This window comes from Gorilla gorilla, chromosome 5 (assembly GCF_029281585.2).
Source record: "Gorilla gorilla gorilla isolate KB3781 chromosome 5, NHGRI_mGorGor1-v2.1_pri, whole genome shotgun sequence".
In the NCBI taxonomy this organism is placed as follows: Eukaryota; Metazoa; Chordata; class Mammalia; order Primates; family Hominidae; genus Gorilla; species Gorilla gorilla.
Genome location: NC_073229.2, coordinates 70215846 through 70242554, shown reverse-complemented (window position 1 = coordinate 70242554; position 26709 = coordinate 70215846). Strand labels below are relative to the sequence as shown.

General features: G+C 38.4%; 1 protein-coding gene across 6 annotated transcripts in view; it reads right to left on the bottom strand.

Annotated features, from left to right (window-relative positions):
- EFHC1 (EF-hand domain containing 1) overlaps positions 1–26709 on the bottom strand; it is a 73534-nt gene that overhangs the window by 28595 nt on the left and 18230 nt on the right. For all 6 annotated transcript variants that reach the window (XR_008681104.2, XR_008681105.2, XM_063707659.1 and 3 more), the window contains 3 exons: positions 25373–25660; positions 11459–11608; positions 10009–10201 (listed from right to left, as the gene is read on the bottom strand). Coding sequence is in view for 4 of the 6 variants with exons in the window: in XM_063707659.1 (XP_063563729.1) it covers positions 10009–10201; positions 11459–11608; positions 25373–25660 (631 nt within the window). In the remaining 2 variants the exon portion in view is untranslated. The remainder of the gene's footprint in view (positions 1–10008; positions 10202–11458; positions 11609–25372; positions 25661–26709) is intronic.

Sequence of the window (26709 nt, the reverse complement as noted above, 5' to 3'; positions counted from 1 at the left end):
TACTGAGATTGAAAAACTGGAATAAGGCTAAGTTTCTGCTATAACAGGCATAAAAGTTTGAACTCCAGCCCTTGATCATGGCAAAGGAGGGCCTGGTATTTCCCTAATAATGCATCTTATTAATAACAGCTCTATAGTCCAAGGGATCTATCTCCCTATGTCTATTCTCAACCCTACTACCTCCCTTTGAGCTTCCCCAGGAAGTGATGGGCAATGGGGGACATAGCTTGTGATTATATGAACTTCCTTTAGTATACAATATTCCAGGAGATCTGGTATATGTGTGTGTGCTGTCCAGCCATCTGCCTTTGTTTGCTCAACAAATTATTTTTTCATATAATGCTGGATCAGGTTTACTGATATCTTGTTTAGGATTTTTGCATATATCTTCTTAAGTGAGAATGACTAGTTTTTCTTTCTCATGGTGACTTTGGTTTCACTGGCCTTTTTAAATGAAAGAATTAAGAAGTTCTTCTCTCTAAAAGGGTTTGTGTTAAGCTTAGAATTACCTGTTCTTTAAATGTTTGTCAGAAATCATCTGTAAGATTATCTGGATCTGCTGGATTTTTTGTGGGAAATGTTTAAACTAAATCTATTTCTTTAATGGCTGAAGATATTTGGTTTTCTATTTCTTCATAAACAAGTTATACTTTTTTAAAACTTTGCTCATTTTGGCCGGGCACAGTGGCTCATGCCTATAATCTCAGCACTCTGGGAGGCCGAGGTGGGCGGATCAAAACCATGCTGGCTAACATGGTGAAACTCTGTCTCTACTAAAAATACAAAAAAAAAAAAAAAATTAGCTGGGTGTGGTGGTGGGCACCTGTAGTCCCAGCTACTCGGGAGGCTGAGGCGGGAGAATGGTGTGAACCCGGGAGGCGGAGCTTGCAGTGAGCCGAGATCAGGCCACTGCACTCCAGCCTGGGCGACAGAGAGAGACTCCGTCTCAAAGACAAAAACAAACAAAACAAAACAAACAAAAACAAAACAAAAAAAACTTTGCTCATTTTACCTAAGTTTTTAAATTTATTGGCATAAAGTTGTATTATTATTTTATTTTATGTTTAATGGCTATGGCACTTTAAAGAATGCCTTTTTTTTTTTTTTTTTTTGAGACAGTCTTGCCCTGTTGCCCAGCCTGGAGTGCACTGGCACGATCTCGGCTCACTGCAACCTCTGCCTTCCAGGTTCAAGCCATTCTCCTGCCTCAGCCTCCTAAGTAGCTAGGACTACAGGCGCGTGCCACCATGCTGGGCTAATTTTTGCATTTTTAGTAGAAATGGAGTTTCACACCACATTAGCCAGGCTGGTCTCGAACTCCTGACCTCAAGTGATCCGCCTGCCTTGGCCTCCCAAAGTGCTGGGATCACAGGTGTGAGCCACCACGCCCAGCCACTTCTTTCATTTTTAATATGGTGTATATGTGCCTTCTTTTGTTTATCCCTTCATAAATCTTGTCTATAGTTTGTCACTTTATTAGTCCTTTCAAGGAGATGACTTTTGACTTGACAAATCTTCTCTGTTACCTTTGTTTTCAATTTCATTATTTTCAGCCTCTTATTTTATGATTTCCTTCTTCTAATTTCTTAATATTTTAATTTTTAAATTCTTTAGATTTCTAACTTTTTAAGACATATGCCTAACTTATTGTCATCTTTCGTCTTTCTTTTTTTTTTTTTTTTTTTTTTTGAGACGGAGTCTCGCTCTGTCGCCCAGGCTGGAGTGCAGTGGCGCGATCTCGGCTCATTGCAAGCTCTGCCTCCTGGGTTCACGCCATTCTCCTGCCTCAGCCTCCCGAGTAGCTGGGACTACAGGCGCCCGCCACAACGCCCGGCTAATTTTTAGTATTTTTAGTAGAGACAGGGTTTCACCGTGTTAGCCAGGATGGTCTCGATCTCCTGACCTCGTGATCCACCCGCCTCGGCCTCCCAAAGTGCTGGGATTACAGGCGTGAGCCACCGCGCCCGGCCTCTTCTTTCTTAAGTAAGCATTTAAAGCTATATATTTTCCTCCAAGTACCTCTTTTTTTTAGAGTTTTAAGAGTTTTTGCTACCATTCAGTTCTAGGTATTTTCTGACAATTTTTTTTTAACTCATGGGTTATCTGAAAATATGTTTTTCAATTTCCAAATACATGGTTTTTTTCATGTTATATTTCCAAAATTGACTTCTAACTTAATTTTGTTGAAAATTGGGTGTTGGGTAAACATATATATATTAAATGAATAATAATATTATTCAAGTCTTATACATGTTTATTGATTTGTCTTTTTGATCTAACAACTATTGAAAGAAATATTTTAATGGCTCCCACTATTACGCTGTATTTTTCCAGTCTCACTGAATAATGGTGCTACAGATTTTTCTTATATTTTGAATCCATGTTATTACTGCATTCAAGTTTAGAATTATTATATTTTCCTAGTAAATAAAATATTCTTGCAATAGGTAATGATCCTCTTCATCTCAATCAAAGCTTTTTGCCCAAATGTCTTTTTGTATTATACTAATATAGCTTCATCAGTTGTTTTATACCTCATCAGTTTCTTTTGCTATTTATTTTTCTTTTTAAAGATATTTGCCTATATCTTAAGTATGTTTTTAAAAACGTTTTTATATATTGTTCATGGGAGGGTAAATGAGTTCAAACACTGTGGAAAGCAGTGTGGTGATTCCTCAAAGACCTAAAAACAGAACTACCCATTCGACCCAGCAATCACATTACTGGGTATATCTCCAAAGGAATATAAATCATCCTATCATAAAGAAACGCAAGTGTATGATCACTGCAGCACTATTCATAATAGCAAAGACATAGAATCAACCTAAATGCCCATCAATGACAGATTGAATAAAGAAAATGTGGTATATATACACCGTGGGATACTATGCAGCCATAAAAAAGAATGAGATCATATCCTGTGCAGGAACATGGATGCAGCTGAAGGCCATTATCTTTAGCAAACTAATGCAGGAACAGAAAATCAAGTACCATGTTTCTCACTTATAAGTGGAAGCTAAATGATGAGAGCACATGGACACATAGGAGGGAACAATACACACTGGGGTCTATTGGAGGGTGAAGGGTGGGAGGAGGGAGAAGATCAGGAAAAATAACTGATGGGTGTTAGGCTTAATACCTGGGAGACAAAATAATCTGTACAACAAACCTGCATGATACAAGCTCACTCATAAAACAAACCTGCACATGTACCCCTGAACTTAAAAGTTAAAAAAAATTTTCAAAACTTGTTATATATTTAATCCTATCACCCTTTCTTATGCTGTTACTGTAATACATTTCAGTTCTACTTTGATATTTTTAACTCTCACAAATTCAATATTGTTCTTTTAATTTGTATAGTTAATGATTATTTAGATTTATCCTACTTTGCTATTTTCTTTATTCACGACTTTTTGTATCTTAGACTTTACTTCTGCATTCATTTTCTTTCCACTTGAAGTATACTCTAGAATTTTGCCAGTAAAGGTCTGCTGTTAGTAAAATCTGTTTTGTTTGCCTGGAAATGTATTTCACCGTCTTCCTGAAAGACAGTTTCTCTAGGCATTAAACTCTTATTTTTTTCTCAGCACTCTGAAGATATTATTTTACTGTCTTCTGGTAATCACTGTTGCTACAGAAGTCAGCTGTCATTCTAACTTCCATCTGGTATGGGTTACCTTTTTCTTTGGAGCTGCTTTCATGATCTTTTTGAATCTAGTGTTCTCACATTTGACTATGACATATCTAGATAGGAATTTATATTTTTACAACTTTACTGAGGTGTAATTGACTACAATAAGCTGCACATTTTTGGAGTATACAATTTTGATGTTGCTTGACATATGTATTTACCCATGAAACCATCATTACAATCAAAATAATAAACATCCAATCACATCCAAAAGTCTCCTCATGACCTTTTATAATCTAACTCTCCTTCTCACCATCCTCACGCAATAACTGATCTATTTTGCTTATTTATATTGTATTTTCAATAATTTTACACCAATGGAATTATATGGCATGTATTTTTGTCTGAATTCATTCTCTTAGCATAGTTACTTTGAGATTCATTCATGTTGTTTCATACATCAATAATTGTTTTATTTTTTAGTAGTATTCCAAAGTACTGATATACAATAATTGTTTACTCACTAACTGTTAATAGACATTTGCATTCTTTCCAACTTTTGGCTATTATAAAAAAAGCTGCCATAAACATTCACATAAGTTTCTGTGTGGACATACGTTTTCCTTTCTCTTGGCAAATACCCAAGAAAAGAATGGCTGGTTTGTATGGTAGATATATGTACAATTTTGAAAAACAAACTGTCAGCCGGGTACGGTGGCTCATGCCTGTAATCTCAGCACTTTGGGAGGCCGAGGCGGGTGGATCACGAGGTCAGGAGATCGAGACCATCCTGGCTAACACGGTGAAACCCCATCTCTACTAAAAATACAAAAAATTAGCCGGGCGTAGTGGCAGGCGCCTGTAGTCCCAGCTACTCCGGAGGCTGAGGCAGGAGAATGGTGTGAACCTGGGAGGCGGAGCTTGCAGTGAGCCAAGACCACGCCACTGCACTCCAGCCTGGGCAACAAAGCGAGACTCCGTCTCAAACAAACAAACAAAAAACAAAAAAAACCTGTCACGCTATTTTTCAAAGTGGTTGTTTCAGTTGACCTTCCACTAGCAGTGTGTGAAATTTTCAGCTGCTTCACATCCTTGTCAACACTTGGTATGGTCAGTCTTTTTAATTTTGGACATTCTAGTGGGTATACAGTAGTATCTCACATGGTTTTAATTTGCATTTCTCTAATAAGTAACTATGGTAAATATCTTTTTGTGTGCTAACTTGTCATACATGCATGCTTTTGGGTGAGGTATCTATTCTAATCCTTTACCTATTTTTTATTTGGGTTGTTTTACTAAGTTTTAAGAGCCACTTTATATATCCTATGACAAGTACCTTGTCAAATATGTTTTACAAATATTTTTCCCAATCTTTAGCTTTTCCTTTCACTTTCCTAACAGTGTCTTTTGAAAAGCAAAACTTTTATTATTTATGTATTTATTTTTAAATTTTAGACTCAGGGGGTACATGTACAGGTTGGTTGCACAGGTATATTGCATGATGCTGAAGTTTGAGCTATTGATCCTGTCACCCAAATAGTGAACACAGTACCTGATAGGTAGTTCTTCAACCCTTGTCCCTCTCCCTTACTTCTTCCTTTTGGAGTCCCCAGTGTCTATTATTCCTGTCTTTGTGTCCATGTGTATACCCAATGCTCTGTTTCTGTGTTAATTCACTTAGTATAATGGCCTCTACCTGCATCCACGTTGCTGCAAAGAATATGATTTTATTTTTTATGGCCATATAGTATTCCATGGTGTATATGTACCATTAACACATTTTCTTTATCCAATCCACCAGTGATGGGCACCTGGGTTGATTCCATGTCTTTGCTATTGTGAACAGTGCTGCAATAAACATGAATGCAAGTATCTTTTGGATACAACAATTTATTTTCTTTTGGGATAATGGGATTGGTGTAGTTCTATTTTTGGAGAAATCTCCAAACTGTTTTCCTCAGGGGCTGAACTAGTTCACATTCCCGCCAACAGTGTATAAGCATTCCCTTTTCTCTGCAAGCTTGCCAACATCTGTTATTTTTTGACTTAATAATAGCCATTCTGACTGGTATGATTGCATCCCTCTGATGATTAGTGATGTTGGGCATTTTTAAAATGTTTGTTTTCCATTTGTATGTTTTCTTTTGAGAAGTGTCTGTTCATGTCCTTTGCCTACTTTTCAATGGGGTTATTTGTTTTTTTTCTTGTTGATTTAAGTTCCTTATAGATTCTGGATATTAGACATTTGTCAAATGCATTGTTTCAAGTATTTTCTCCCATTCTATAGGCTGTTTCCTCTGTAGATAGCTTCTTTTGCTATGCACAAGCTCTTTAGTTTAATTAGGTCCCAATTGACAATTTTTGTTTTCATTACATTTGCTTTTGTTTTCCCCCTGCTCTGAGACAGGGTCTCACTCTGTCGCCCAGGTCTATGATCCTTTTGGGGTTAACTTTTATGTATGGTGAGGTAAGGGTTGAAGTTTATTTATTTATTTACTTTTGCATAGGCTATTGAATTGTTCCAGCACCTTTTGTTAAAAAGACAATCATTTCTCCACCAAATTGCTTTTTTACCTTTGTCAAAAATCAAATGACCTTATATGTGTGCATCTATTTCTGGACAATTTGTTCTATTTCATTGATCTGTATGTTGATCTCATCAGATTGTAAAGTCTTTGAGATATGGGGCTTATAGTAGTTTCAGATCTCCATTGCCTAGCATGGTGTTTCCTTCATCTATATGGATGTTCGATTAATATTATTTGAATGACTGAGTGAGCCAACAAAGATGCACAGAAAGTGAGGAAATACATTCAACTTTCTGGAACACTAAAGGTCTAAGGGGTGCTCAAGATTCATCTAACAGGCAAGGGCAAGATCAAACTATGAAAGCCAGTCTGAAGGATAACTAACACATTTAGACTTTCAGAACCTGGTTCCTTGGGTTCAAGAGCTGAGTAGAAAGCTTTTGTTAAGTCAAAAAATGTCCTGTTTTGATATTACCGGCCACCTATTGGTAATATGCAATTGCCCTTGATGAAGAAATAACTTTCAGAATTTCTGATATTTTAACTCCATCCATTATAAATATATAATTTTGATTTATCTTAGCTACTTAAAAGGAGGCCCTGGTTGAGAGGACTTTTGAAAGTTACTCCCATAATTTCCTATTACTGTCTAATACAAACTCTCTGCCTAGCCACCATCTCTTGGGCGCCCCCAAACATGCCATACTTGTTCCTAATTCCCAACTTTTGCTCTTGTTCTTCTTTCTAGTGAGCTCTTTGTTCTCTGCCATTCTAAATCTGAGTCTAATCCCAGCTCTTCCACAAAGACTTCTTTAGTTTTTCAGGCCCACACCTTTGTCCTTCTGACCTCGGTCTGCATGACTTAACTAATTACATAATCAGATAATCTGGTATACTCGTGTTATTACTTAACAGCTTTGTGTATTTTATATGCCTTGTCTTCTTAATGACACTAGAAATGACTGAAAGGTAGGATTCTAGGAATGGGAGTTACATTTTGTCCTCCATAGCATTTAGCATGTGAAATGGTTCCCATAGCAGATTATTTACCTCTTGTTTAATTGAATTTAATAAAAATCACACATTGGATAAATGCCTTTGAGAGTCAATTAGATATCATTCTTTTAACATTAGCATTCTAGTTAAAGGAATTATGTAGCTGATGGGAACATAGCCTTTTCTGTACCTCATGACTGATACCTTTTTTCTTTTTTTGAGATGGAGTCTTGCTCTGTTGCCCAGGCTGGAGTGAAGTGGCGCAATCTCCGCTCACTGCAGCCTCTGTCTCCTGGCTTCAAGCAATTCTCCTGCCTCAGCCTCCTAAGTAGCTGGGACTACAGGCACCTGCCACCATGCCCAGGTAACTTTTGTATTTTTTAGTAGAGAGGGGGTTTCACCATGTTGGCCAGACTGGTCTCGAACTCCTGACTTCAGGTGATCCTCCCACCTTGGCCTCCCAAAGTGACGGGATTATAGGCTTTAGCCACAGCGACCAGCCTGTTTCCTACTTTTTAAAAGAACCCTATATATGCCACCAGGCTGCCTCTCCATGCAACTTTGATAAAAAATTTTTAATTGGGAAATTATAGAAGAGGATAATTATATATTAAGTTTTCAATATAGGTCACATTGATAAAGCAGAGACAAACCTGGAATCTGTCATTTAAAGGGATTTAGTTTCAGTGAGACTTTTCATGCCACCCTGAATATATATTCCTATCCATTTTCTTTATCTATTGTAAATCTAATGTTTGTTAGCTCCGAACTGCATGGATTTCAGGCTTGTTTAAGCATTCTGAAAGGCCAAAATTACTATATTAGTCCCATTGTCATTGAACTCTAAGACGGTTCTGTAGAGAACTGATTATAAGAATATGTATAGTAGGTAGAAGCCAAACTATGTTGAACTAGGGCACAGATCCAGTTGTTTCTACTTGAGAATACAAGCTGAATTAGCAGTTATTTTCATTTTTTAAAAAAAAATATATAATATAAACTTTCCTAATTCTAAAATGATGACAATTTTCACTCCCTTTTATCCTTTTCCCCAATCTCATTCTCCTCTCCTCACATGCAATCATTCTAATGCAGCTATGTGACTGAATGTGTCCTACGTGTACTATGTTTTGCATGTGTTATAGCATTATATATCTAATTTCATGTATTTTTTCCTACACAGCACTATGTTTTTAAGATCCATCCACTTGCTTTCTGTGTACATCTTGTTTACTGCTCCTAACTACTGTATATTAATCAAAATATACCTTCACTACATTTTGCTTATCCATTCTCTCAATGATGGAAACCTCCAACTCCTTGCCCACAAATAATACTGCATTTTTCATAAAAAAGCACTGTGCAAGCGAAGCAATACGTACAGACACGTTGAATTTAGCCTCAGACTACACGTTTATTTATAACCTCTAATGTAGACAAACTTCTTGCTCAATACCTGAAATTTCTTTTTCTTTTTTTTTTTTTTGAGATGGAGTCTCACTCTGTCACCCAGGCTGGAGTGCAGTTGCACGATCATGGCTCACTGCAACCTCCACCTCCCGGGTTCAAACAATTCTCCTGCCTCAGCCTCCTGAGTAGCTGGGACTACAGGTGCACGCCACCACGCCCAGCTAATTTTTTGTATTTTTAGTAGAGATGGGGTTTCACCATGTTAGCTAGAATGGTCTCAATCTCCTGACTTCATGATCCACCTGCCTTGGCCTCCCAAAGTGCTGGGATTACAGGCATGAGCCACCGTGCCCAGCCCCAATACCTGAAATTTCTTATATCCTAATTCCCAAAAAATATAGTAAAAAGAAAAAAAAATCAGTGAACACATTTACAGAATTCTGTCAGCCACCCAAACATAAGAGCTATCAGTCATTACATGTGACCAAGATGACATTCTTCTAAGAGAAATGTAAAAACTACTAAGACAATAACTAAAGCAAGCCTACTCATCCCAGGAAAGTGAACAGCAGGTATTTGCTGCCATTTTGTTGCACTGCCACTCTCAAACATGGTAGGTAACTTTTTTTCTTTTTCTGGAGATAGGATCTCACTGTTGCCCAGACTGGAGTGCAGCACCACAATCACAGCTCACCGCAGCCTCAACCTCCCAGGCTCAGATGATCCTCCCACCTCAGCCTCCCAAGTAGCTGGGAATACAGGTGTGCGGCACCAAGCACGGCTAATTTTTGTATTTTTTGTAGAGAGGGGGTTTCATCACGTTGCCCAGGCTGGTCTCAAACTCTTGGGCTCAAGCAATCCACCCACCTCAGTCTCCCAAAGTGCTGGGATTACAGGAGTGAGCCATCATGCCCAGCCCATGCTAGGTAATTTTAAACCAGCAAAGAATGAGCTGGGTTTGACACAATGGACCTCACCTCTATGAGTCACAGACATGCCTTTTCCAATCTCAAGTTAAACCACATAGAAACTTCCTGTTTAGGAAGTAGTTGAAGTGAGAAGCAAAGTCAGGAAAGCATATAAAGAAAAGCTAAGCTTTCATTCATATCCTTGAATGAAAACAAGCCTGTTTGAAAAATGCATTAAAAATCTAATATTAAATTGTTTCAGTTCAGAAACCTTGCTCTGCTGCACTTTAAATAAATCTCCCACTGTTGTTTTGGTTTTGTTTCCTTGACCTGGGTACCAGACTGTCTTGGGGGCAAGCCTGGACCAAGGGGCAAGTAAAGGAGGAAAGCTGTGGGAAGCCATTTTCTGAGCATCTAAGCAAAAATAGCTAGAGGCTTCCAAGTATAAACGAATTTTGCATACTGATTAAGTAACTCCTTTAAGAACCTAAAAACATCCCAAGTAACAGAGAATAAACTGAATCAAACATACTTGCATTTTCCACCAAAACTTTGGGCATACGCTGGCGGTTCATCAGGAGTGGGAAAGGATCTCTCCCATCATTCCGTTCGTGGACCTCTCGAATTTCCACCGTATCATCCATAAGATAGTAATGAATGATGTAGGTCCGACATTCACCATACATGCTGTCTGTATCATCCCAGATTGCATAGAATCGAAGGACCTTTGAAGAATCCAAAGTAGTGACTCAAGAATCTTAAAAGTAGGGAGCTCAACTTGGCTACTTTGGCAATTATGTATCAACGATGGAAAGACTAGCTGGAAAGACTATGAAGTAACTTCAGATGGGGTAAATTGAAAAAAAAAAGAAATATTCATCAAACATACTAAAACATCTGAAATTATGTACTATATGTCAGCAGCTGGAAAGAATTAAATAATAGGATTATAAGTTTGTGCCAAAAAAGAAGAGCTCACTTTGATCCAAAATACTAGTCAGTGAAAGAGAAGCTAAATTAAAAGAGCAATGAAGTTCTTTACATAGTGGTATATATATATGTTAATAAAGATACATGTGAATATGGTTTATATATAATTAGTATAGAAAAATATTTTATTTATTAACCAGTCTTTTTTTGGTCCCATCAACACATATCTTCTAGGAATAATATAAACACAATCTTTTTTTTTTTTTTGGCTAGGCTTCTTCAAATCGTGGGAATAAACACAATCTTTAAATACAAAATAATAACACATATATGACTGATATGAACAAAATCCTTAAAAGACCATGCTAGTGCTAGTTTACATTTTCTGAACTAAAAGGGGTTAAATGTCTAAAGAAAAGGAGCAGCAAAGAAGCACTGAGGGTGATCTCTTCCTTTTCTTTCTCCCTTTAGTACAGAAAGGGAAGGATTTAAATCTGCTTATACACATCAGCTCACAAGGGAGAGGATTAGGAAGGTTGGAACAGAGTTGGAAAATGCTCACAACATTCTGGACTCCAATATTAATATAACATTTAACAAGGAAGCATCTGTAGTGGGGCTTCTGTGAAATTAAACATTTTAACATTACAACCTACATATATGCATATTTTTGAAATTTCCTAATAATCGATTTATGGTTTCACAAAGGAGTCTATGAAATTAGCTCATTTTAAGGGAAAGAAATTGTCAATTGGAAACATAAGGTGGGAAGCAGATGTAGCTCAGGAATTGTTTTGAGATTTAAATGTTTGGTGAGATTCACAAAACAACTCCGCAACTCCACAATCTTCTTTGGATCTCCATATGAAATGTAGGCATTCCTGTACCTGTAACCCTTGATGAAAGCAGAAAGACAGTACTGTGTCCAAACAGTTCAATTATAGCTGTAATGTTTCAAAATAGTTACCAATACAGCTACCCAAACCTTTTGCCAATAAATGTAGGTCACATTTGGAAATAAGTAAGCCTACTGTGGTTCCTATGTCACTTACCTGTTTGTCAAAGGTGAGAAATTGCTTGAGTTGATCAAAGTCTGATGGGGTGACATACTTACGAAGAGGCTGTTTTCGGAGTTCAGTGTAAGGATCAAGAGCCATCTTCTCTGGTGGATTTAATTCAATTCCTTGGCTTTCTAAAAATACCTAAATAATTGAAAGTTAACAATGATCATCTTTCTTGGAGCTTTTTAGAGTAAGTTATAAACTGATGATATAAAAATAAGTGTATGGGCCAGGCACTGTGGCTCAGGCCTACAATCTCAGCACTTTGGGAGGCTGAGGTAGGAGGACTCCTGAAATGCAGGAGTTCACAATCAGTCTGAGCAACATAGTGAGACCCTGTTTCTACAAAAACATTTAAAAGTTAGACTGGTTTGATGGCATTTGCCTGCAGTCCAGGCTACTCAGGAGGCTGAAGTGAGTAGACTGCTTGAGCTCAGGAGGTCAAGGCTGCAGTGAGCCATGATCATGACACTGCACTCCAGCCTGCGTCACAGCAAGACCCTGCCTCAAATAAAGAAAAAAAGAAAGAAAAAGTGTAATAATGATTTCTATGCCATTGCTTAAGTTAAACATTAGTTTGCTGCTTGAGCGCATGTAAGCTGTATTAAGTCTCCAACTGAGCCAACTCCATAATGCAGGTAATAATTGAGGGTTACCTGAAGTATTTTATATTGTTATATTGCTAGGTATTTGCTAAGCTAGCTGGGAGGCACGATGGCAAAATAACTGTTTTCAAATAATTTAAATCAATCAAATTTAGTTAGGTGCCTGTAACAGAGTAAGTCTTAGGATTGCTTACTTTCATATATCTGGAACCTAACCATGGTTTCAAACAATATGTAATTCCTATTAGGTCTGGAGGCAAGCTGCACAATGGCCAAGTTAGGCTGAAATCATATTCCCAATTTTCTAATTCACTTAAAACAAATACTGTATACGATTAAGTCCCTTCCCCTCACCAAAAAAGAAAAAAAAGAAAGCATACCCACTGGTTATATTAGACCAGAAAATGTGTTAGCAAAATAGGAAAGACAAACCAAGTGCTCAAATTTCACCAGACATTCCTGAAAGGGACAGTGAGAAAGCAAACAACTTGGAAAACATACTTCAGGATATTGTCCACAAAAACCTCCTCAACCTCGCTAGAGAGGCCAACAATCAAATTAAGGAAATACAAAGAATCCCTGCAAGATTCTATGCAAGGAGATCATCCCCAAGCCACATAATCATCAGATTTTCCAAGGTCAAAATGAAAGAAAGAATGTTAAAAGCAGCTACAGAGAAAGGGCAGGTCACGTACAAAGAGAACCCCATCAGGCTAACACTGGACTTCTCAGCTGAAACCCTATAAGCCAGAAGAGATTGGGGGCCTATATTCAACATTCTTAAAGAAGAAAAATCTTCAACCAAGAATTTCATATCTAGCCAAACTAAGCTTCTTAGCAAAGGAGAAATAAGATCCTTTTCTGATAAGCAAATGCTGACAGAGTTCATTACCACCAGACCTGCCCTACAAGAGATCTTAAAAGGAGTACTAAATATGGAAAGAAAAGGCCATTACCAGCCAATACAAAACACACTTAAGTACACAGACCAGTGACACTATAAAGCAACCACACAAACAAACCAGCATAATAACCAGCTAACAACACAATGACAGGATCAAATCTACACATATCAACACTAATCTTAAATATAAATGGGCTAAAGGCCCCATTTAAAAGGCACAGAGGCCAGGCATGGTGGCTCATGCCTGTAATCCCAGTACTTTGGGAGGCAGAGGTGGGTGGATCACTTGAGGTCAGGAGTTTAGGACCAGCCTGGCCAACATGGTGAAACCCAGTCTCTGCTAAAAAATACAAAAATTAGCCAGGCGTGGTGGTACACACCTGTAATCCCAGCTACTCGGGAGGCTGAGGCAGGAGAATCACTTGAGCCCGGGAGGCAGAGTTTTCAGTGAGCTGAGAGCACGCCACTGCACGCCAACCTGGGTGACAAAGTGAGATTCTGTCTAAAAAAACAAACAAACAAAACAAACAAAAAAACCACAATGCAGAATAACAAGCTGGATAAAAAAGGAAGACCCAATGGTATGCTGTCTTCAAGAGACCTATCTCACATGAAATGACACCCAAAGGCTCAAAATAAAGGGATAGAAGAAAATCTACCAAGCAGATGGAAAATAGAAAAAAAGCAGGGGTTACAGTCCTAATTTCAGACAAAACAGACTTTAAATCACCAAAGATCAAAAAAGACAAAGAAGGGCACTGTATAATGGTAAAGGATCCAACTCAACAAAAAAACCTAACTATGCTAAATACATATGCACCCAATACAGGAACACCCAGATTCATAAAGCAATTTCTTAGATATCTACAATGAGACTTGGACTCCCACACAATAGCAGTGGGAGACTTTAAAACTTCCCTGACAGTATTAAACAGATCATTGAGGCAGAAAATTAACAAAGATATTCAGGACCTAACTCAACATTGGACCAAATGGATCTGACCTACCTCTACAGAACCTTCCACCCAAAAACAACAGAGTATACATTATTCTCATCACCGCATGGCACATATTCTAAAATCGACCACATAATCAAACAGAAAACAATTCTCAGGAAATGCAAAAGAACCAAAATCATAGCAAACACACTCCCAGATGACAGCATAATAAAAATAGAAGTCAAAACTAAAAAAACCACTCAAAACCATGCAATTACATGGACATTAAACAACCTGCTCCTGAATGACTTTTGGGTAAATAATGAAATTAAGGCAGAAATCAAGAATTTCTTTGAAAGTAATGGAACAAAGATATGACATACCAGAATCTCTGGGACACAGCTAAGGCAGTATTAAGACGGAAATTTATAGCACTAAACGCCCATGTCAAAAAGTTACATCTCAAATTAACAACCTAATATCACAACTGAAAGAACTACAGAAGCAAGAGCAAATCAACCTCAAAGCTAGCAGAAGACAAGGAATAACCAAAATCAGAGCTGAACTGAAGGAAATCAAGACACAAAAAACCATTCAAAAGATCAATGAATCCAGGAGTTGGGTTTTATTAAAAAGATAGGCCACTAGCTAGACTAATGTAGAAGAGAGAAGATCTAAATAAACACAATTAGAAACAACAAAGGGGATGTTACCACTGACCCCACAGAATTATAAGCAACCATCAGAGAATATTATGAACACTTGTATGCACAACACTAGAAAACCTAGAAGAGATGGATAAATTCCTGGACACATACACTCACCCAAGACTGAACTAGGAAGAAAGTGATTCCATGAACAGACCGATAACAAGCTCTGAAAATGAATCAGTAATCAATAGCCTATGAACCAAAAAAGGTCCAGGGCCAGAGGGATTCACAGCTGAATTCTACCTGATATACAAAGAAGAGCTGGTACTATTTTTTTTTTTTTTTTGAGATGGAGTCTTGCTCTGTCGCCCAGACTGGAGTGCAGTGGCACAATCTCGGCTCATTGCAAGCTCTGTCTCCCAGGTTCACGCCATTCTCCTGCCTCAGCCCCCTGAGTAGCTGGGACTATAGGCACCTGCCACCATGCCTGGCTAATTTTTTATATTTTTAGTAGAGATGGGGTTTCACTGTGTTAGCCAGGATGGTCTCGATCTCCCGACCTCATGATCCACCCGCCTCAGCCTCCCAAAGTGCTGGGATTACAGGCGTGAGCCACCGTGCCCGGCCAAGAGCTGGTACTGTTCCTACAGAAAATATTCCAAAAAGTTGAGGAGGAGGGATTCCTCCCTAACTCATTCTATAAGGCCAGCATCATTCTGATACCAAAACCTGGCAGAGACACAACAGAAAAAGAAAACTTCAGGCCAATATATTTGATGAACATCAATGCAAATATCCTCAACAAAATATCTGCAAACTGAATCCAGAAGCACATCAAAAAGGTAATCCACCACAATCAAGTAGGCTTCATTTCCAGCATGCAAAGTTGGTTCAACATACACAAATCAATAAATGTGATTCATCACATAAACAAAACTAGAGACAGAAACCACATAATTATCTCAATAGCTATATAAAAGACTTTGGGTAAAATTCAATATCCCTTAATGAGAAAAACTCTCAATAAACTAGGGAGGAGAGGTTCCAAGATGGCCGAATAGGAACAGCTCCAGTCTGAAGCTCCCAGCATGAGCAATGCAGAAGACGGGTGATTTCTGCATTACCAACTGAGGTACTGGGTTCATCTCACTGGGGTTTGTCAGACAGTGGGTGCAGCCCATGGAGCAGGGCAGGGCATTGCCTCATCTGGGAAGCACAAGGGGTCGGGGAATTCCCTTTCCTAGCAAAGGGAAGCTGTGACAGACAGTATCTGGAAAATCAGGACACTCCCACCCTAATACTGCGCTTTTCCAACGGCCTTAGCAAATGGCACACCAGGAGATTATATCCCGCACATGGCTCGGAGGGTCCCACACCCACAGAGCCTCTCTCACTGCTAGCACAGCAGCCTGAGATCGAACTGCAAGGCAGCAGCGAGGGTGATGGAGGGGCATCCGCCATTGCTGAGGCTTGAGCAGGTAAACAAAGCAGCTGGGAAGCTCGAACTGGGTGGAGCCCATGGCACCTCAAGGAGGCCTGCCTGCCTCTGTAGACTCCACCTCTGGGGGCAGGGCATAGCTGAACAAAAGGCAGCAGAAACTTCTGCAGACTTAAACGTCCCTGTCTGACAGCTTTGAAGAGAGTAGTGGTTCTCCCAGCACGAAGTTTGAGATCTGAGAACGGACAGACTGCCTCCTCAAGTGGGTCCCTGACCCCCAAGTAGCCTAACTGGGAGACACCTCCCAGTAGGGGCCAACTGACACCTCATACAGCCAGGTGCCCCTCTGAGACGAAGCTTCCAGAGGAAGGATCAGGCAGCAACATCTGCTGTTCAGCAATATTCACTGTTCTGCAGCCTCCACTGGTGATACCCAGGCAAACAGGGTCTGAGGTGGACCTCCAGCCAACTCCAACAGACCTGCAGCTGAAAGTCCTGACTGTTAGAAGGAAAACTAACAAACAGAAAGGACATCCACACCAAAAACCTATCTGTACGTCACCATCATCAAAGACCAAAGGTAGATAAAACCACAAACATGGGGAGAAACCAGAGCAGAAAAGCTGAAAATTCTAAAAATCAGAGCACCTCTTCTCCTCCAAAGGAACACAGCTCCTCGCCAGCAATGGAACAAAGCTGGATGCAGAATGACTTTGATGAGTTGAGAGAAAAAGGCTTCAGACAATCAGTAATAACAAACTTCTCCGAGCTAAAGGAGGATGATCGAACCCATCGCAAAGAAGCTAAAAACCTTGAAAAAAAGATTAGACGAATGGCTAACTAGAATAAACAGTGGAAAAAAGTCCTTACATGACCTGATGGAGCTGAAAACCATGGCACAAGAACTATGTGATGCATGCACAAGCTTCAGTAGCCGATTAGATCAAGTGGAAGAAAGGGTATCAGTGACTGAAGATCAAATGAATGAAATGAAGCGAGAAGTTTAGAGAAAAAAGAGTAAAAAGAAATGAACAAAGCCTCCAAGAAATATGGAACTATATGAAAAGACCAAATCTACGTCTGACTGGTGTACCTGAAAGTGATGGGGAGAATGTAACCAAGTTGGAAAACACTCTGCAGGATATTATCCAAGAGAACTTCCCCAAACTAGCGAGGCAGGCTAACATTCAAATTCAGGAAATACAGAGAACACCACAAAGATACTCCTCAAGAAGAGCAACTCCAAGGCACATAATTGTCAGATTCACCAAAGTTGAAATGAAGGAAAAAAATGTTAAGGGCAGCCAGAGAGAAAGGTCGGGTTACCCACAAAGTGAAGCCGTTCAGACCAACAGCGGATCTCTCGGCAGAAACTCTACAAGCCAGAAGAGAGTGGGGGCCAATAATCAACATTCTTCAAGAAAAGAATTTTCAACCCAGAATTTCATATCCAGCCAAACTAAGCTTCATAAGTGAAGGAGAAATAAAATCCTTTATAGACAAACAAATGCTGAGAGATTTTGTCACGACCAGGCCTGCCCTAAAAGAGCTCCTCAAGGAAGCACTAAACATGGAAAGGAACAACTGGTACCAGCCACTGCAAAAAAACATGCCAAATTGTAAAAACCATCAATGCTAGGAAGAAACTGCATCAACTAATGAGCAAAATAACCATCTAACATCATAATGACAGGATCAAATTCACACTTAACAATATTAACCTTAAATGTAAATGAACTAAATGCTCCAATTAAAAGACACAGACTGGCAAATTGGATAAAGAGTCAAGACCCATCAGTGTGCTGTATTCAGGAGACCCATCTGACGTGCAGAGACACACACAGGCTCAAAATAAAGGGATGGCAGAAGATCTACCAAGCAAATGGAAAACAAAAAAAAGCAGGGGTTGCACTCCTAGTCTCTGATAAAACAGACTTTAAACCAAGAAAGATCAAAAGAGACAAAGAAGGCCGTTACACAATGGTAAAGGGATCAATTCAACAAGAAGAACTAACTATCCTAAATATATATGCACCCAATACAGGAGCACCCAGATTCATAAAGCAAGTCCTTAGTGACATACAAAGAGACTTAGACTCCCACACAATAATAATGGGAGACTTTAACACCCCACTGTCAACATTAGACAGATCAGTGAGACAGAAAGTTAACAAGGATAACCAGGAATTGAACTCAGCTCTGCACCAAGCAGACCTAATAGACATCTACAGAACTCTCCACCCCAAATCAACAGAATATACATTCTTCTCAGCACCACATCGCACTTATTCCAAAATTGACCACATAGTTGGAAGTAAAGCACTCCTCAGCAAATGTAAAAGAAGAGAAATTATATAAAACTGTCTCTCAGACCACAGTGCAATCAAACTAGAACTCAGGATTAAGAAACTCACTCAAAACCACTCAACTACATGGAAACTGAACAACCTGCTCCTGAATGACTACTGGGTACATGACAAAATGAAGGCAGAAATAAAGATGTTCTTTGAAACCAATGAGAACAAAGACACAACATACCAGAATCTCTGGGACACATTTAAAGCAGTGTGTAGAAGGAAATTTATAGCACTAAATGCCCACAAGAGAAAGCCGGAAAGATCTAAAACTGACACCCTAACATCACAATTAAAAGAACCAGAGAAGCAAGAGCAAACACATTCAAAAGCTAGCAGAAAGCAAGAAATAACTAAGAACAGAGCAGAACTGAAGGAGATAGAGACACAAAAAAAACCCTTCAAAAAATCAATGAATCCAGGAGCTGGTTTTTTGAAAAGATCAACAAAACTGATAGACCGCTAGCAAGACTAATAAAGAAGAAAAGAGAGAAGAATCAAATAGATGCAATAAAAAATGATAAAGGGGATATCACCATCGATCCCACAGAAATACAACCTACCATCAGAGAATACTATAAACACCTCCACACACACACAAAAAACCTGGAAAATCTAGAGGAAATGGATAAATTCCTGGACACACACACCCTCCCAACACTAAACCAGGAAGAAGCTGAATCCCTGAATAGACCAATAACAGGTTCGGAAATTGAGGCAATAATTAATAGCCTACCAACCAAAAACAGTCCAGGACCAGACAGATTCACACCCGAATTCTACCAGAGGTACAAAGAGGAGCTAGTACCATTCTTTCTGAAACTATACCAATCAATAAAAAAAGAGGGAATCCTCCCTAATTCATTTTATGAGGCCAACATCATCCTGATACCAAAGCCTGGCAGAGACACAACAAAAAAAGAGAATTTTAGACCCATATCCCTGATAAACATCGATGCAAAAATCCTCCATAAAATACTGGCAAACTGAATCCAGCAGCACATCAAAAAGCCTATCCACCACGATCAAGTTGGCTTCATCCCTGGGATGCAAGGCTGGTTCAACATACACGAATCAATAAATGGAATCCATCATATAAACAGAACCAAAGACAAAAACCACATGACTATCTCAATAGATGCAGAAAAGGCCTTTGACAAAATTCAACAACCCTTCATGCTAAAACCTCTCAATAAACTAGGTATTGATGGGACATATCTCAAAATAATAAGAGCTATTTATGACAAACCCACAGCCAATATCATACTGAATGGGCAAAAACTGGAAGCATTCCCTTTAAAAACTGGCACAAGACAGGGATGCCCTCTCTCACCACTCCTATTCAACATAGTGTTGGAAGTTCTGGCCAGGGCAATCAGGCAAGAGAAAGAAATAAAGGGTATTCAATTAGGAAAAGAGGAAGTCAAATTGTTCCTGTTTGCAGATGACATGATTGTATATTTAGAAAACCCTATCCTCTCAGCCCAAAATCTCCTTAAGCTGATAAGCAACTTCAGCAAAGTCTCAGGATACAAAATCAATGTGCAAAAATCACAAGCATTCTTATACACCAATAACAGAGAAACAGAGAGCCAAATCATGAGTGAACTCCCATTCACAATTGCTTCAAAGAGAATAAAATACCTAGGAATCCAACTTACAAGGGACATGAAGGACCTCTTCAAGGAGAACTACAAACCACTGCTCAATGAAATAAAAGAGGACACAAACAAATGGAAGCACATTCCATACTCATGGGTAGGAAGAATCAATATTGTGAAAATGGCCATACTGCCCAAGGTAATTTATAGACTCAATGCCATCCCCATCAAGCTACCAATGACTTTCTTCACAGAATTGGAAAAAACCACTTTAAAGTTCATATGGAACCAAAAAAGAGCCTGCATTGCCAAGACAATCCTAAGCCAAAAGAACAAAGCTGGAGGCATCACGCTACCTGACTTCAAACTATAGTACAAGGCTATGGTAACCAAAACAACATGGTACTGGTATCAAAACAGAGATATAGACCAATGGAACAGAACAGAGCCCTCAGAAATAATACCACACATCTACAACCATCTGATCTTTGACAAACCTGACAAAAACAAGAAATGGGGAAAGGATTCCCTATTTCATAAATGGTGCTGGGAAAACTGGCTAGCCATACGTAGAAAGCTGAAACTGGATCCCTTCCTTACACCTTATACAAAAATTAATTCAAGATGGATTAAAGACTTACATGTTAGACCTAAAACCATAAAAACCCTAGAAGAAAACCTAGGCAATACCATTCAGGACATAGGCATGGGCAAGGACTTCATGACTAAAACACCAAAAGCAATGGCAACAAAAGCCAAAATTGACAAATGAGATCTAATTAAACTAAAGAGCTTCTGCACAGCAAAAGAAACTACCATCTGAGTGAACAGGCAACCTACAGAATGGGAGAAAATTTTTACAATCTACCCATCTGACAAAGGGCTAATATCCAGAATCTACAAAGAACTTAAACAAATTTACAAGAAAAAATCAAACAACCCCATCAAAAAGTGGGCAAAGGATATGAACAGTCACTTCTCAAAAGAAGACATTTATGCAGCCAACAGATACGTGAAAAAATGCTCATCATCACTGGCCATCAGAGAAATGCAAATCAAAATCACAATGATACCATCTCATGCCAGTTAGCATGGAGATCATTAAAAAGTAAGGAAACAACAGGTGCTGGAGAGGATGTGGAGAAATAGGAATGCTTTTACACTGTTGGTGGGAGTGTAAACTAATTCAACCATTGTGGAAGACAGTGTGGTGATTCCTCAAGGATCTAGAATGAGAAATACCATATGACCCAGCCATCCCATTACTGGGCATATACCCAAAGGATTATAAATCATGCTGCTATAAAGTCACATGCACACGTATGTTTATTGCGGCACTATTCACAATAGCAAAGACTTGGAACCAACCCAAATGTCCAACAATGATAGACTAGATTAAGAAAATGTGGCACATATACACCATGGAATACTATGCAGCCATAAAAAATGATGAGCTCATGTCCTTTGTAGGGACATGGATGAAGCTGGAAACCATCATTCTGAGCAAACTATCGCAAGGACAGAAAACCAAACACTGCATATTCTCACTCATAGGTGGGAATTGAACAATGAGAACACTTGGACACAGGGTGGGGAACATCACACACTGGGGCCTGTCATAGGGTGGGGGGCTTGGGGAGGGATACCACTAGGAGATATACCTAATTAAATGACAAGTTAACGGGTACAGCACACCAACATGGCACATGTATATATATGCAACAAACCTGCACGTCGTGTGCATGTACCCCATAACTTAAAGTATAATAATAAAATAAATAAATAAATAAACTAGGTATTAAAGGAACACACCTCAAAATAACCAGAGCCATCTATGAAAAACCCACAGCCAACATTATATTGAACAGGGAAAAGCTGGAAGCATTCCTCTTGAAAACTGACACAAGAAAAGGATGCCCTCTTTCACAACTTCTATCCAAGACAATATTGAAAGTCTTGGCCAGAACAATCAGTCAAGAGAAAGAAATGAAGGACATCCAAGTAGGAAGAGAGAAAGTCAAACTATCCCTGTTTGGAGACAACATGATTCTATATCTAGAAAACTCCAGAGCCTCATCCCAAAAACTCCTTAAGTTAATAAACAACTTCAGCAAAATTTTAGGACACAAAATCAACATACAAAAATCACTAGCACTCCTATACACCAACAACAGCCAAGCTGAGAGTAAAATCAGGAACACAATCCCATTTACAACTGTCACAAGAAGAATAAAATACCTAGGAATACAGCTAACCAGGGAGATGAAAGATCTCTACAATGAGAATTACAAAACACTGCTTAAGGAAATCAGAGATAACACAAGCAAATGAAAAAACATTACATGCTCATGGATACGAAAAATCAATGTCTTTACAGTCACCATACTGCCCAAAGCAATGTACAGGTTCAATGCTATTCCTATCAAATTGCCAGTGACACTCTTCACAGAACTAGAAAAAAACTTTAAAATTCAATGGTACCCAAAAAGAGCCTGAATAGTCAAGGCAATTCCAAGCAAAAGAACAAAGCTGGAGGCATCATGTTACCTGCCTTCAAACTATACTACAGGGCTACAGTAACCAAAACAGTACGGTACTGGTACAAAAACAGACACATAGACCAATGGAATAGAATAGGGAGCTCAGAAATAAGGCTACACACCTATAATTATCTGATCTTCAACAAAGTTGACAAAAATAAGCAATGGGGAAAGGTGCTGGGATAACCTGCTAGCCATATGCTAGCCATATATCTTACACCAGATATAAAAATCAACTCAAGATAGATAAAAGACTTAAATGTAAAACCCAAAACTATAAACACCCTGGAAGACAACCAAGGCAACACTATTCTAAACATAGCAATGGGCAAAGATTTCATGACAAGGACACCAAAAGCAATCACAACAAAAGCAAAAATTGACAAATGGTATCTAATTAAACGTTAAGAGCTTCCGCAGAGCAAAAGAAAGCATCAACAGAGTAAAAAGACAATCTAAAGAATGGGAAAGAAATATTTGCAAACTATGCATCTGACAAAGGTCCAATATGCACCATCTATAAGAAACTTTAATTTACAAGAAAAAAAGCAAAGAACCCCATTAAAAAGTGGGCAAAGGACATGAACAGACACTTCTCAAAAGAAGACATACACATGGCCAATAAGCATATGAAAAAAAGCTCAACATCACTATCATTAGAGAAATGCAAATCAAAACCACAATGAAATATCATCTCACACCAGTCAGAATGGCTATTATTAAAAAGTAAAAAAATAACAGGTGCTGTCAAGGTTGTGGAGAAAAAGAAATGTTTATACACTGGTGATGAGAGTATAAATTAGTTCAACCATTGTAGAAAGCAGTGTGGTGATTCCTAAAAGACCTGAAAACAGAACTACCTTTTGACCTAGGAATCTCATTATTGGGTATATACCCAAAGGAATATAAATCATTCTGCCATAAAGACATATCCGCAAGTATGTTCATCGCAGCACTATTCACAATAGCAAAGACATGGAATCAACCTGAATGCCCATCAATGGTAAACTGGAAAAAGAAAATGTGATACATATACACATACATATACATATACATGAAGGTGCCAGATTTTTTGCATTTTTGTGTTTTTTATTGGTGATTTTGCTGTTTAAAGGGTCCCAGTGCCTAGTGCTGAAGTGCTATTTAGTGTTCCTGAGCACAAGAAGGCTGTAACACACCTCATGGAGAAAATGCATGTCTTAGATAAGCTTTGTTCAGACGTGAGTTATAGTGCTGTTGGGTGTGAGTTTAATGTTAATGAATCAACCGTATATATTAAATAAGGTGTCTTTAAACAGAAACATACATAAATCAAACATATGTATTGATCAGTTGACAAAAATGTGGCCAGAGATTAGTGGGAACCTAACCCTGTATTTCCTCTAAGACCAGTGGTTCAGTATTCACTAATTCAGTGTTTGTGGTGACTTTATAGTCCTAATTACTGTGAATAATGAGAACCGACTATAAATAGATTAGGTCAAATGCTCAGTGATTAACTTGCAAATGTTCAAATTGCCCATAAAAACACAACTGTAAAAATAATTGTTATGAAAACACAACTGTAAAAATAATTGTTAATACATTTATGTTTAGATAACATTTTATCATTTCTCACTGTTGGTACAATTGTGAAACTGCCTATGATATATAAGACCTCAGACACCTAAAAAGCAAAGAGATAAAAATATGTTGGAACGGGAGAACATCTCAAAGATGGTCTAGCACCTCTACTTTTGAAGCTATTTTTCTCTATTGCTTTGGAATGGCACTGATGCTATGGCTCCTTTCTTTACTTCCTTCAGGCCTCTATTCATATGTCATCTTATCACTGAGGCATTCTCTGATCCGCCTCTATAAAGAGCCCCTCAACTTCCATTCCCTTTACTCAGCTTTATTTTCCTCCATTGCTGTTATCATCATCTGACATATAACCAATCTATTTATTTGCTATTGTTTATCTCCTCCAACAAGATTGGAACCTCTATAGGGGCAAGTCCTTGCATCTGGCACCTAGAACAGTGCATGGAATAAAGCAGGCATGCAAATAAATATTTGTTAAACAAACTACTAAATGAAAACAATAATGGATTCATAGGAGCTCAGTGCATGGTAAAAATTAGTCACATATGGCACTAGGTATCCTGGAATAAGGACATAAAATACTTCAGAAACTATATCTTTGCTGCTAGAAATATTTTTTTAACTAAGACAAATTTGGAATTGACTTCCTAATTCCTACACTTTGTAGTAAAGAAAGGCCATCTATATCCTCTATGCATGTAACTTTAAGAAAAGTTTCCTTTGTATTAAAAAATCCAAACTTATGAAATAAAGAAAGTAGAGGACTTTTTACATATAGAAGAGGTTTTTTCATTTAAAAATGGTTTCATTTCAGAAATTCTTTAGATGGTAAGCTTTCCTAGAATATAGCAAGTATCATTTACCAAAAATATATGAGCTACACAAAAAATTTTAGGCTCATATCTGCTAATAGAAGTAGTGCTATTTTCGTAAACTCACACTTAAGATAAAACGTTTAATCCCTCTTCCATACTTCCATCCCAGCAGGGATGCTATTCCCCTACTCCTTGTTTGAACTGCCATTTTAACCTGGTTTCTTACCAAATTATTCAGCTATGATGAGAGTTTGATTTTGAGTGAATAAGTATTAATATCATTCTGAAAAAAATTATGTTACTACTAGTGTTGGCACATATTAGCACATACACACATGCAAATACCTAGCCAATCATAATAATTCATGCAGGACAGATTACCAATGTCCTCCCCTTACCCTAATAAATGAAATGTATCCTTCTATAAATTAGAATGATGCCTCAGACCCCACAACTTTCAAAAATATATGTTATACCTGTGTGAATTGGTCACAGTCAACAACGCGGAAAGTTTTGCCATAAATTGTGATGTTTATTCCTCGATTTAGGTCTTTCCAATGGTAATGGTCACCCCGGTCATTCTTGGCTAGCCGCTGGCGTTTTATTAACTTGCCTTGAAGGATTCCAGAATTTTCTACAACAGGCTCTATGACAGACATGCTGTCATCTTCTAGATAATAGTAAATGTTCACTTGACGGATCCTATACTGTTCCTCAGTTGACATAGGAACATCTTCTTGGAAATAGGCATCAAATTTCAGTACCTATAACATGCAAGGAAAGGAGAAATGGTGTACTATTAGCTTGTCATAGTCATCTGAAAAATATCAAGTACCTTCCTGTTCAGAACCACACAGGGAGATTTTAACACTCATCACTCCTATCCTGTAAATCTTGATACTCTAAAACTACAGATACTGCAAACTATAGTCCATGGGACAAATCTAACCTGCCACCTGTTTTTTTTATGACCTGCAAGCTAAGAATGGGTTTTACATATTTAAATGGTTTAAAAAATATAAAAAAATGTTTCATAACACATGGAAATTATAAAAATTTAAATTTTCAATCCACAAATAATTATGTAAATAATTTATGCTTTTTTGTTAACAGCTGCTCTCCCATTACAAGGGAAGAGTTGAAGAGTTGTGACAGAGATACACAGACTAAATTGTGTCCCCCTCATCCCCAAAATTCATATGTTGAACCCCTAACCCTCAATGTGACTATATTTGGAGACAGGATCCTTAGGAGGTAATTAAGGTTAAGCCAGATCTTAAGGATAGAGGTATGCCACCTTTAAGTCTAATCCCATAGAACTGGTGGCCTTAGAAGAGAAGAAGAGAAAGAGAGTTACTTCCCTCCCCTAACTCCCACATGTACACACCAAGGTAAGGCCACATGAAGACAGAGCAAGAAGACCGCTGTATGCAAGCCAGGAAGAGAGCCCTCACCAGAATTCAAACCAGCTGGCACCTTGATCTTGGACCTCCAACCTCCAGAACTGTGAGAAAATAAATTCTATTATTTAAACCACTCAATCTGTGGTATTTTGTTGTGGCAGACTACGCAGGCTAAAACCACTGCAATGGCCAAAATATATGCTAACTGCCCCTTTACAGAAAAAGTTTGCTGACATCTGCTTTAAATACTCACAATGTGTATAAACTATTTATTGCATATGTTCCTTGGTGAGAATACATCTTAAAGGACTTAACTACTAGCTTCACCTCCATGTCAGAAGTCCCTCCCAGAACTTCTGGGAAGAGTAAAAAATCTTGGATAAGATTGCGATTTTTGGTTTCAAACTGAA